This window comes from Nycticebus coucang, chromosome 24 (assembly GCF_027406575.1).
Source record: "Nycticebus coucang isolate mNycCou1 chromosome 24, mNycCou1.pri, whole genome shotgun sequence".
Classification (NCBI taxonomy): domain Eukaryota; kingdom Metazoa; phylum Chordata; class Mammalia; order Primates; family Lorisidae; genus Nycticebus; species Nycticebus coucang.
In genome coordinates, this window is record NC_069803.1 from 28,706,566 (window position 1) to 28,718,922 (window position 12,357).

The window sequence follows — 12,357 nt, forward strand, 5'->3', positions numbered from 1 at the left end:
CCTACACTGGATCCAGCCGCCTGTCAGAGGGAATGATGAGGGATCTCCAGAGTCTGGGGGTTTATGGTGGTCCCCACTGGTCCCCACCAAACGTGTCCCTTCTAGGACCATACAGATTTCCCAGGAGTGAGCCATGCCCCAGTGACCTCGGCAAAGCTCTCGGCACCAGCCTGGACAGATGATTACCAAAGTGGCCTGGAGGTGATCTGTGCTATAGTCATCTGGAAGAAGCTGTGCTATGAATAGTGCTTAGAGCTGCTCCCCTCCTCCCCCACCAGCCCATCCCAATCCACTGGATCTGATCTAAGGACCTAAACCTGGAAATTGGTGCCAGGATAAAATGTAGGATATGAGTTATCTTTGAATTTCAAATTCACAGGTTTTTTTTTTTTTATTGGAAGTATATTCCAGGCGCTGCATGGAGTATGCTTACATTAAAAATATTTGTTGTTTATTTGAAATGCCAATTTAACAGGGCGCCCCGTATTTTTATTTGCAAAATCTGGCAACCCTAATCTGCACTAAACAAGTTCCCCAGACTGTATGCCAAGGTCAGTGCTGTGGTTTGAATGTGTCCCTTCCAAAATTCATGTGTTGGAAACTCAATGCCTAATGCAATGGTGTTGGGAGGTGGGGCCTTTTGAGAGGTGCTCAAGTCATGAGGGCTTTCCTGTCATGAGTACATGAATGCTGTATAAAAAGGGCTGTGGGAGGGGGTTCACTCACTCTCTTCCATTCTGCCACATGGGGACACAATATTCCTGTTTTCCTCTTCTCCAGAGGATGCAGCAGTGAGGCGTCATCTTGGAAAGAGATTGAACCTGCGGACGGCTGGATCTTGGATTTCCCAGCCACCAGAACTGTGAGTGAATAAATTTCTGTTCTTTATCCATCTCCCAGTTTAAGGCATTCTATTAGAGCAGCACAAACAAACTAGGACTATCAGAAAATCATTGGCCAAGCCTTTGGTAAAGTCCCCCAGGCAATGGCCCCCTGGAGGCCTCCGGAACCAAGTGACAGTCCCTGAGCAACCCACATCATCAGGTATCTTCTTTCCTCTTTGAATTTCTACAGCTTTCTTCTAGGACACTGAAATTGCTCTCCCCCGCCAGGTTTGCCCAGTTGAAGGGGGAGCCTTTCCCACGCTCATCTACTGGGACGGCGCCCTCTGGGGTGTGAGGGTGCAGCAGAGTGTCTGCCTTCACCCCTCTCCACACATTGGTGTGTGCTCCAGTTCATGTCACTGTGAGGATTTGCAAAGCAGTGCCAGACAGTAAGTGAATATTTCACAAGAAACACAACTTCAGTCGAGTTCATGGGCAGGATATAGACCCCGCAGGGTGGTCTTCTAAAGGAAATGGATCTTTCTAGAGGTGGGCGGGGATTTCAAGCAACAGTTTACAGTGGGTTTTATCTTTCTCCCTGTCTCCCCATCTGTGAGATTAGTCACCATCCTCCATCCCCTAATCAGCCCTGGAGACAGGGACCCTCCTCCCCTCTCTCCACACCCCCGAGGCCAACAGACACTGAGCAAAGGAGAAAGCCGTCAGGGGGTGGGTGGGTGGCGGGTCCAGGGCAAGGAAAGGAGTGAACCTGAAGGAGGAACAGTGGGAATCTAGGGAGCTCCCAGCACGGCCACCCAAGGGCCAAGGAGTGAGACAAAGGGATGAGACCAGGATCAGGTGACGGGGGCATTTTGGACCCTTTACCTAAGGAAAGATCGGGCCCTTCACCAGGACCAGAACATCTTGGTGAGGTGTCGTTCAGGCCAGGTGGGGATTGCACCACCCCATGGCCACTGCACAGGCCTTGCCCCAGCCCTCAGGGGGACACCTGGGGTGAGGAGCCACCCTGGGGGAAGAGAGGGGAAAATGCCCGGAACTGCTGCTCCAGAAAGTGGCCAGAGCCATGCCCTCTGTGTGGTGAAGAGGGGTCACTGCCCCAGTGACATGCCCTCATTCTGAGCCTCACACTAGTCTCTATCCACTGAGCCACATCTCCTTTTGCTACAGATGAGAAAACAGGGGGCACAAGATGGGCAGATGTACCAGCTGTCACTTGGGGAACAGCACAATTCAATTCCCCCAATTAAGTGTGGCCAGTGGCCAGTGGCCAGGAGAGCAGTGCCCAGGATGCCTCAGTAAGTCCACTCAGGGCGGGACACAAAGTGGTGTAAAATTTTAAAAAGTACATACAGAGTCCAAATCCCGTGACTGGGTCACTGATCTCAGGAGAGGCTGTGGGCTGGGCACGTCTGTCTGAGTCTGACCTTTCCACCTTAAAGAATAGACAGGGGCCCAGCTGGAGATTTGGGGACCACATGGAATAAATCCAGGAATTGCCACCCCCTGGGCTGGGCGAGAGGGGAGGTCAGGACCTCTGAACCTGGCATGGGAGATCCACTTCTGGGGCCCCAGCTCAGAGCCCGGGCAGCACTCCCCACAGGGTGCTGGTGTGGGGAGAAGCCTCAGGCCCCGCCGGCTCCTCCCCAGTCTCCAGGGTCCAGGCTGGAGGCCCCTCCCACCAGCCCTGCCTCCATAGTGGCAGAGAAGCCGTGACTCACAGGGCTTTGTGCAAGAGGAGGCCTGGCAGCCTCAGGAAATGTGTAAGTGTGAATCGGAGTAACAGCGAGGTGCCCACCAGGGCTTGGGGAAGGTGGGTGGTGGCATAAGAAAGCTTTAAGGACAAGGTCCCTTTATGCAGCCCTCTTAGAAGAAAGAAAATGGCAGGGAAGAAGTCAGCATGAGCTCAGTCGAGTTCTTAGCCCATTGTGACATCACCAGCTGAGGTCTAGCCCTGCAGGCCTCATTCCCTGTCAGCCCTGGCCTCTGTCACCTCCCAGGCCTACAGTGCAGCCCAGGGCCATGTTTCTGCTGTCAGTGTTACTGCTGATGTCCCGAGCCTCCAGAGTATACCTCGGTACGTGGCCTCCCCTCCCAGTGGCCAGAGCGGCTCTCCCAGACCGGGCCAGGCAGGACCACCACCAGTGGTGAGCGCAGGGGCAGAGAGGAGCTGGGCAGCGGGCTCAGCTGTCAGGGCACAGGCCAGCGCTTCATGCGTCCCAGCATCCATTCCTCAAAACCCTTCTTGTTCTTTTCCTGTCTTTGCCAGTCCTCAATTTGACCTGTCTGACCTTGAGTTTTGGTTTTGAAACCTGAAACTTCCCTCTCTAAGGGAGTAATAGACCATCCGGACACAGAAGCCCAGAATGAGCTGAGTGTTCCTCCTCGACTCAAAGGGTGACAGGTTTGCAGCAGTACGCTGCTGGGAACCACAGATGCGTATCAGATGTGTCTGATGCTTAGCGTGGTCAAGTTTGGTCAAATTTGCTCCTGTTCTTGCAGTCAGTTTCCCACTTGTGGGTTATACTTCTTTCCAAGGAGACAGCCGAGGCTGGAAAGAAGCTCGGTCATGGTCAGCAATCGCCCATGTTTAACACCACACCACCACAGGGGGGTTTCTGCTCCTTGCCCACATGTGGCTGAGGAACTCAGATCCTCTCAGAGATGGAGCATTTGCCCAAAGTTGCATCGCAGGGAGGTGGGGGCTCCTGTGTGTTTGACTCACACCAGGCCACTGCTGTACGGGGCGGCCCTCCTGCACACCGCCTCTTGCCTAGAGCACAGCAGATCCACCAGGCGTCCTTCCATCAGGCCTGGGGTCACCACGTTCTGTATGTACAGGGACATGGGGACATGGGGGGAGACTACTGGCAGAACTTGCCCCCTGGTGTCCCTTTGTGATGGGCCAAACCCCTGTCAGGCTTGGTGCTCTTGCACGGATCTGAAAGTCCCTATGATCCTGCGATGATGCTATAGGTGGTTCTTGGGGCCAAAAAATTGGAAAATGAGCCCTAGCTTCTGGGGACTTTCAAAGTCCCAGCACTGTGTCAGGTGCTTCCTTCCGTAACCATCATCTTGTTTGATCCCGACATCAGTCTTTCAGGGTTGGTGTTACCTTCGCCCATTTTGGGAATAGAGAAATGGTGGATAGCAAGGGTAGATAGCTGCCCCCAAATCATTTAGCCATTAAGTGACAGCCAGGATTCAGACTCTTCTGATGCTCCAATCCACAGTACAAAACCCTCAAGTCCTCTCCTGAGCTGTCAGTTGGAAAACCGGTGTCAAGAAAGAGACAAGAAGGGGGTGTTGGGCACTTTAGAGTCAAGTTCTCTCCTTGTTCTGGAACACAAGATGGACATCAAGGCAGGAAATATTAACGGAGCATCTCCACTTCCCGAGGGTGAACTTCTCTCACCATCATGGGCAGCGCTGACCTCTGCCCTTGGCCTCCCAGTGCAGGAGCTGCTTTGCCCGGACCAGCCCATGACAGCCGGGGCTTTCCACTTGCTGTACCCTCAGTAGGCTCCCACATGTATTAGTCGCTGTGACAAATTACCACAGACGTAGTAGCGTAAACAACTCTGATTTCTCATCTTCCCGTTCTGGGGGATGGAATCCAACATGGGCCTCCCAGGACACACTCAGGGTGCCCGGTCTGCGCTCTCGCTGGGTGGTCTGGAGGAGGCTCGTTTGCCTTTGCTTTTCTAGCTTCTGGAAGCTTCTCTGGGCCCCTGCCTCTGTCTTCAAAGCCGGCATCTTGCTGCTTCTCTACAGTCACATCTTCCTCCACTGATTTTTCCCTGTAGCACTTTTAAGACCCTGGTGGTGGTCACCCTGGGCCCTCTCAGAATATCCAGGACGATCTCCCCGTTAAGAGGCCAGATGACTAGCAGGCTCATTCCATCTCCAAAGTCCCTTTTTCCTTTTAAGGTAAAATATTCGCTGGTTCTGGGGGGCATGGCCCATTAGAACTTGGATATATCTGGGAGGCCTCTGTGCTGCCTGCCACACCAGGGTTGGCTTTGGACAGTATTTCCCTCCGGTTTCTCCTGCACGAGAGCAGAAACGAACAGGTGGAGTGACAGTCTGTCCTGAGATTGCAGTGCTGGACGGAGTCAGGGCCCACGCTTCTGACCTATATCCTGGGCTCTGCGCTGTCACGCATGTCCCTGGGGGTGCCTCAGAGGGCAACTTCCGGGTCCTCATCTCTGGAATGAGGATGAGGACTCAGCCAACCAGCCTCCTGCCGGCCCAGCACCTGCCTGCGCTGTGTGCTGCCTAAATACGGCGTCTTTTCCCTTCTGCTGTCTGTCATTCCACTAGGGTGCGGTGAGAGACCCGTTTTCGAGGGGAAAAGTCGGTATTCCCGAATCATAGAGGGGCTGGAGGCTGAGGCTGGTGAGTTTCCGTGGCAGGTGAGTATTCAGGCGAGAAATGAACACTTCTGTGGTGGCGCAATTCTCGACAAGTGGTGGATCCTCACGGCTGCGCACTGCTTGGCCCCGGAGTACATCTCGTAAGTACCAGGAGCCCCTCCCTACTGCACCTGCGGTCCCCCCAGGGCACCCTCTCCCTCTCAGCCATGCCTGATCTCTTACAGATGAGCCCCCACTGCCCCTGCCAGCCCTGGACACACAGAGACAGTCAGCCCGAGGCTATGCCATCCCTCCCGCCTCCCCTTGTCCCTGCCAGGGCCAAGGACATGGCTTCCCTGAAGCTACACTCTGTCCTCTCCAGAAATTTCTGTGGCTTAATGGAGCCAACGGCTTGGTCCAATGCCTGTTCTAGATTGGGGTCCTTCCGGTTCTGGAAGTCTGCTTTTCCGGGCCACCTGAGCCCTCTCTCCTCCCTGTAAAGTTTTCTGCCTGCCAGCACATTGGTGGTTTCAGCATTTACTGATAACTATGTGCCAGCGATCCTGCTAAGCAACGTCACCTGAATTGACTCATTTAATTGTACAAGGCCCCTCTGAGGCAGAGAATGAATCACCCCAATTTATGGATAAGGAAACTGAGGTTCAGTACACTGAGGTTACTCAGCCGGGGTGCACACCTCGTAGAGAGAGGCAGGATTTAAATTCTAGGTCCACCGCTCACGCTTTCCGCTATACCAGCTCAAGCAGGCGTGAAGATACACAGAAAGGCTGCCTTTAAAGGGTTAATCCAAAACTTGGGGAAAGTTTTGTCATGGCCTCACCAAGGAACTTTGTGGCACCTGTTGTCATGGGGCACTTAGGGGTCAGAAAGTGCTTGGCCATTCCCGCCTGGGGGAGGGGGCTCCTGGATGTTGGCTCATTACAGAAGATCTTTTCTGCTTAGTCACTGGCAGGTCTAAACTCACTTCTGTTCCTGGGTCTCCGATGATATAGAATAGAGGAAATAAAACCTATCTGGAGGCGAGTCTGATCTGAGCCAAGCAGTCTTCTGGGGGCTTTCCGTGAGCTTCCAAGGGAGGGTTAGGCAGGAGCACCTCACACCTCTGATCTCGAACCCCTGGCCTCAAGGCATCCTGCCAGCTCAGCTTCCCAAAAAGTCGGGGTTACAGGCCTGAGCCCTGGTGCCTGGCTGTGTTCCCTTCACTGGGGCCCCTGATGGAGGAGGCATAGCTGTGTTCTTCTCAGGGGCCTTTCTGACTCTACCTTCTCCAAACTCTCAGACCCTCGGAGCAATAGCCCTAGGATGACCTGAAGGGGCTCCGAGCTGTGTGGGGTCTAGAGTTCCCGGGGACAATCAATTCTATGCACACTGATGGTTTCCCTTCCCTTCCCTTTCCCCCTCTCCGGTTCTATGTCACCAGACCTGCAGAGCTGAATGTCGTGCTGGGGACCAACGACTTAACCAGCTCACATGTGGAAACAAAGTCAGTGGGCAGCATAATTATTCACAAGGACTTTAAGAAGGCCAACATGGACAACGACATTGCCTTGCTCCTGCTGGCCACGCCTATCACATTCAGCGGCCTGAAGGTGCCCATCTGCCTGCCCACGGAGCACAGCCCCCCGATGTGGCATGAGTGCTGGGTGGCAGGATGGGGCCAGACTGAGGCTGGTACGAGAGCTGCGGGGGCCAGAGCTGCAGGATCTGAGGGAGAGGCGAGGAGGGTGACAGGAGAGAGGGACGGGCAAGGGTGACGAGGACAGGACCTGCGTGAGAGCGAATCCCCACACAACGAGGCCCCCACAGGCCCCATCTCGGCTTCTTCTGAGCATCGAAGCTGCAAGCTAAGATGCCGGGTCTGAGCTGGTCACCGGGTTTGGTGTCACCTCACCAGCACGGAGCAGTTGTGTTTGTGTGTTTAATCGAACACAGTCTCCAGTTAGTGGGTGCCCCTCTCCCCTTTATTTCCAGCATGTCCCTTGATTCACATATTGATGTTTCCACCTGGTCCCCGCAGGCAGCTCAGATACCTTCTCTGAATGAGACTTCGATGGTCCTGGAGTGTTGCCCAACCATTCTTAGACATGAATCGGTTGTCACTTATTGTTATGCTGTCCCTTGACCAAAATAGAAGAAAGCATACCAGGGCAGAAAGGTCTCTTGAAAGCCTCACTGGACTGTCCCCAAAGAAAACCCCACAAAACCTGAAGCAAACAGGCAGGGGAGTGATGGGACCAGCACAGCCTTGCCACTGGCCTGAGCAAGACTCCAACTCATAGAGGTGTTTTGCAGCAATCCAGGGCCCTGAGGACCGTAGGCGTTTCTGGAGCTGAGCCTCTTGAGGGGAAGCTCTGGGCCCTGGGTACTTCTGGGAAGATAGGCACAAAGCGGGAGGCTAAAATTCCTCCATAACGGGAAGAAATATGAGATCTCTGCGGGGTTGAAATTGAGTCTCCACCTCTGCAGATTCCCCCCAGTCCCCTGTAAAGGCTCTTGGACAAACTCCTCTTTGCTGAAGGACCAAAGTTTTCTCACTGGGGTTACAAACCCACTTCTCATGTGAGGGAAGCGCTGTGTCCCTGGAATGGAAAGTGGCAGCAGACACCTGTGTGGGCGGGGCAGGTGGTGCCCGGGGAATGGTCACAGCCAGTTACAATCGGTCGTCAGGCTGGGTGGCATTAACCTGAAGGTCTAAGAAGTAGGAGTGTGGTTTTGAGTGAAAGGAATCATTCCGGGAGGTGGAGAGTAGTCTGCAAATTCTTGGGGTGGGGTTACCTGAGGGAAGTGAGAGGTTGGGAGGAGGGCGGAGGCACGGGGAGGGGCCGGGGGCTGGGGACACAGGCTGGGTGGGACAGTTCAGAGCACAGACCTTGGCTTTGCTAATGTGTTTCTCTCTGGGCCAGATAACAAAAACTCCAAGACCGTGGAGCTGCTGAAAGTGCCGATGATCATCACAGACTGGGACATGTGTCTAAAGGAGTTTCCAAAACTTACCAAAAACATGCTGTGTGCTGGATACAAGAATGAGAGTTATGATGCCTGCCAGGTAACTCAGGGCCCCTGCCTCACCCACCAGGACCCACCACCTGGGGGCGCCAAAACACGGCATTCTCTCTGCGGGGAATAGACAATTAAACTGAGAAATGTGTGGGTACCAAGGCTGGGCGGGGGACACGGCTGGCTGAGTCCCAGATACTCTCCCTTGGAGCCATCGGCACACGCCTGAGAATTGGCGTGCCTCACCCCAACTCAAAAAATGTCTGACCTCCTTTGGGTATGCTAGGTAAATAAGGCTTCTGGGAATTTGTAAAAAAGCCAAGAGGCTAAGGAGGATTTGAGATGTATACAAGGAGCCATTTAAATTCATTAATTTAGCAGCTTTTTTTTTTGAGCATTCTTAGCCCTGGGGACCCATGAATGGAACACAATTCCTCACCAAAGGAAGCCCCCCTGATCTGCTGGGTGGGCAGGCCATAAACGACCGACCAAAATTTACTGGGTGATTCAAATGGGTTTCATTGAACCAAAGTCTGGTCTCCTTGATTGTCTTTATAAGGTTTAAACAGAAAGAAATTTTTATTGATGACTAGAAAAATGGGAAAAAATTCATGGATTCGTTTCTTCTGGCTCTAAGGACAAATGATGAGCTTGGGGTCTAAAGCTCACAGACACTCTCCTTGTCCTGGGAGTGGCCCTCTTGCTGGGCTGGCTCCATCCCCACTGAATGACAGGTGTTTGCTCACTAACCAGCCAGGGGACTGGCCATTGGCATAAAACTACAAGCAGATGATAAATACTCTGAACAGCGACAAACAGGCTGCCTCATGGAAGAGGAGGGTATTTATCTCAAATGACCCATTATGGTTGAGTGCAAGGAAATTGGTAATTTTCCCTGGTAGAGTATGAGCCAGGGCCTTGGGAGGGGGTCACTCAGGGAGGGGTCAGAGGCGGGAAGGGAGGGGACAAAGAAGAATGTACTCAAAGGTGAGGTGCAGAGGAGTGCAGGGCCCCAGGCCTCGTAACCCTCCTGTGATGAGTCCTGTGAGGACCAAAAGGAGGCTGAATACGTGTCCATGACCCTTACGATTTCTTCACATCCTGGGCAATTTAAAACACAATGCCCCCACTCCCCCACCCCCCACCCCCACACAAAACACAGGATTGAGACTTCTGTGTTTATAAGATGTGTTTCACAGACACATTTCTCCTGGCCCCTCCCATTAAGTGCAACTAAAGCATCTGACATAAAATGAAAAGAAAAAGGTTCTGAAAGGTGCAGAGAAGACAGTGGCCTGGAAGCTACGTCACCTGCCTCTCCCCAGATGGGACAGGAGTAATCATGTGGTGACATTGACCTCAGAGCAGTAAGCACAGGAGACTCTTGGGGTCAAGGTGTTTCTCACCAGATATATCTCTGGCTGCAAACCTTGGCCCTTGAAAGTAAGTCCCTCTTAGTGACTGTTATCAGTGCCAGCACCTTGCTGACTGAGGCCGGACTTTCCCTTTGGGGAAGTCCTTGCTTGCTTTTTAAGAAGAAGAGAAAAAGCATAAATACATAAAAACATAAAAGGACAGGTATTCACAGATGTCCCTCTAAGACCCAGCGGTTCATAAAGGAGTCTCTGCTTCCTGAATATACAAGTGATGTTTGTAATACCCAATGGCAAAATAATAAGACCAACACATTTCTGGAACATTTTTTTAATACATAGGCCCTGTGCCCAGTGATTTCTGATGTTGTTCATTTCATCTGCTACCAATCTTAAGAAGTTGCTATTAGCTCCATCTTAATGATGTGGAAACTGAGGTTTAGAAAAGTTATTCATTTGCCCAAAGACAATTCTTTCCCAGTTATGAAAGGAAATTAATAATTACAGCAACAACTTAATAAGATTTTAATAACATTTATGCCTTCAGAAAATAAAGAATATTATAACAACAGCATTCCTGGAAAGAGCTATTTGAGTAGAAATACCACTGACTTGAAACAGAATTAGCGCAAAAAATGCCACAAGTCCTCACAAGAACCAGACAGGTGTTCCAGGCTACATTCTGAAATGCGACTTAGTGTGGCCCTTTTCTGGGTATCTCCAAGCAGCCTCTGGCCCAACCTCTCTGCTGATTTGTAATGAAGGTCTGCATGTCTCTCTGCTTGGGGACATGTTCCACAGTCAAACAAAATCCTGCTTGGACACAGCTTAGTCATTAACTTTCCCTGTGCTGTGTCCCCATGAGCCACAGCCTGGGTCCTTAGGAATTGTCCTTGCCGTGTGTGTCCATGTTCACCTGTAACTAGTTCCGCCTCCAGGTCATGGTGGTGTCCAGCCATGTCCTTCTATATCCCTCCTCCTGCTCTTTGTGCCCTGGCTCAGGCCCTCCTATTTCTTACCTCCTCTTAAGTAGTCCTGTCCTCTACCACCTCCCTCCCCCCATACTCACTACCTGTCAAATTCCCTGATAGGCCGGTCCCTCCCTGCCTCTCCAGAACCCATCCCCTGCCAGGCTGCTTCGCTGCCCTGCTCACACTTCCCCTGTCCCAGCAGGCAGGTCAGTCCTGTCCGGTTACAATTTTAACTCCTCTGTTCGGCCACATGGCCCTGTATACCAAATGCTAGTCAGTGAGCTTTGTCTCAAAGAAGATTTGTTAAATGAGAGTGATGGAACCGCTGCCGGACCTCTGTTTCCTGGTTACAAAATGGGACTTGTGACACCAGTCTTGCAGATCTAGGTCGAGGAGGGGAAAGGCCAGGAGCTAACGCTATGCCTTGGGCCTGGTGGCCAAGACATGCTCATCGTCCTTCCCTCCCCATCACCGTGTCCTCACTGGACAGAGACTGCTGTAGTTCTCGGCTCCTTGGGTGGCATTGCAAAGGCGGACAGAGCATGGGCTTTGGCAGCACAAAGTGCGGGGTCCCCACCCTAGCCAGGTGACCAGACAGCCTCCAGCGAGCCCTTCATTCCCCCCAGAGCTTGTGTGCCTCACCTCAAGATGGGTAGGAGAAGCCATGTGTGTCTGGGGTAACTGGGTGAGTCACAGCCCTGGGCCATCCCGTCCTGAAGGGCCACCCATCCCAAAAAGCTTAGCTCGCTTGCTCTTAGCAAATGCCCACACCAAAGAACTGAACAGAAACTACCCGCCGCACCGCTTCAGGAAGAGCATCGGGGAGACCCAGTTCCCACCCCTGACCTCATTCTCCCCCGACATTTTCTCTCCTGCCCTTTTTAGGGCTTCTGATTTGACAAGCCCTGCAGCACTCATCCCCTCGCCACCCTGTTCTCTGGACCCTGTCTCTCTGTGCTTCAGATGGAGTGACCTTTTCTCCATCCACTCTCTGGAGTGGCTGTGCCCAAGGCCCCCCACTCCACTCTACCCCCCACATCTTCCAGAGCTTGCCCCACAGCTGCACACCCCTCAAAGTGTGGTGAGATGCCTTTTGGGAGCTCAGGAGAGGCCGGGGCATCCTCCTCCACGGATGAACTGTGTCCTGCCCTAAATGGGCCGTCTGGAGTGGGGCTCCCTGCTGACTGGTGATCTCTGCCTGCAGGGTGACAGTGGGGGGCCTCTGGTCTGCACCCCAGAGCCCGGTGGGACGTGGTACCAGGTCGGCATTATCAGCTGGGGCAGGAGCTGTGGCCGGAAGAACACCTCAGGTATATACACGGCACTGGCCAACTATGACCACTGGATCATGAAGGTGACTCAGGTGGAGGGCAGGCCCTTCCACCCCGAGGAGATGAGGACCTCCTCCAAGCTGAAACAAGCTGGCTCCCAGGCCTCGGGACCCCCAGAGCCCGGCAGCCCCCAACTCTGGTTCCTTCTCTGCCTTTTGTCCTACATGTTCTTCAGAGCTATTTTCTACTGATAATAAAACAGACGCTATTTTTTCACCCGAGGCAGGTGTGTGAGAATGCGCCTCCCATGGGTCCCTGGCTGCAGAGCACAGGTGGGCTAGAAACGGAGGCACAGAACTGAAGGACCTGAAAGTCAGGCAGGGGTCCTGGTTTGGGGACTGGGCTTTGAGTCTGTGTATTAGTACAGGTGACATTTATCTAACTCAAACTGGCTTTAAGTCAGGAAGAGATGTTTATAGACATACATAACAGGAGAAAAAACTCAAAAATTCAGGGATGATACGATG

The 12,357-nt window shown here is 52.8% G+C and overlaps 1 protein-coding gene across 1 annotated transcript; it reads left to right on the forward strand.

Annotated features, from left to right (window-relative positions):
- The first annotated feature begins 1,208 nt into the window (after window positions 1–1,208).
- On the forward strand, window positions 1,209–12,097 carry LOC128576407 (serine protease 55). Its single transcript, XM_053578540.1, has 4 exons — window positions 1,209–1,273; window positions 5,166–6,889; window positions 8,122–8,264; window positions 11,764–12,097. Exons 2-4 carry the CDS (start codon window positions 6,580–6,582, stop codon window positions 12,079–12,081), a joined length of 771 nt encoding a protein of 256 aa, XP_053434515.1. The 5' UTR covers window positions 1,209–1,273; window positions 5,166–6,579; the 3' UTR covers window positions 12,082–12,097.
- The last annotated feature ends 260 nt before the right edge of the window (window positions 12,098–12,357 follow it).

Bases quoted from the DNA above. Each gene is read 5' to 3' on its own strand.
- LOC128576407 (XM_053578540.1), top strand. From the start codon at position 6,580: ATGCACACTGATGGTTTCCCTTCCCTTCCCTTTCCCCCTCTCCGGTTC. The intron at 6,890-8,121 runs GTACGAGAGCTG...TCTCTGGGCCAG, and splicing joins ATGGGGCCAGACTGAGGCTG to ATAACAAAAACTCCAAGACC. The intron at 8,265-11,763 runs GTAACTCAGGGC...CTCTGCCTGCAG, and splicing joins AGAGTTATGATGCCTGCCAG to GGTGACAGTGGGGGGCCTCT.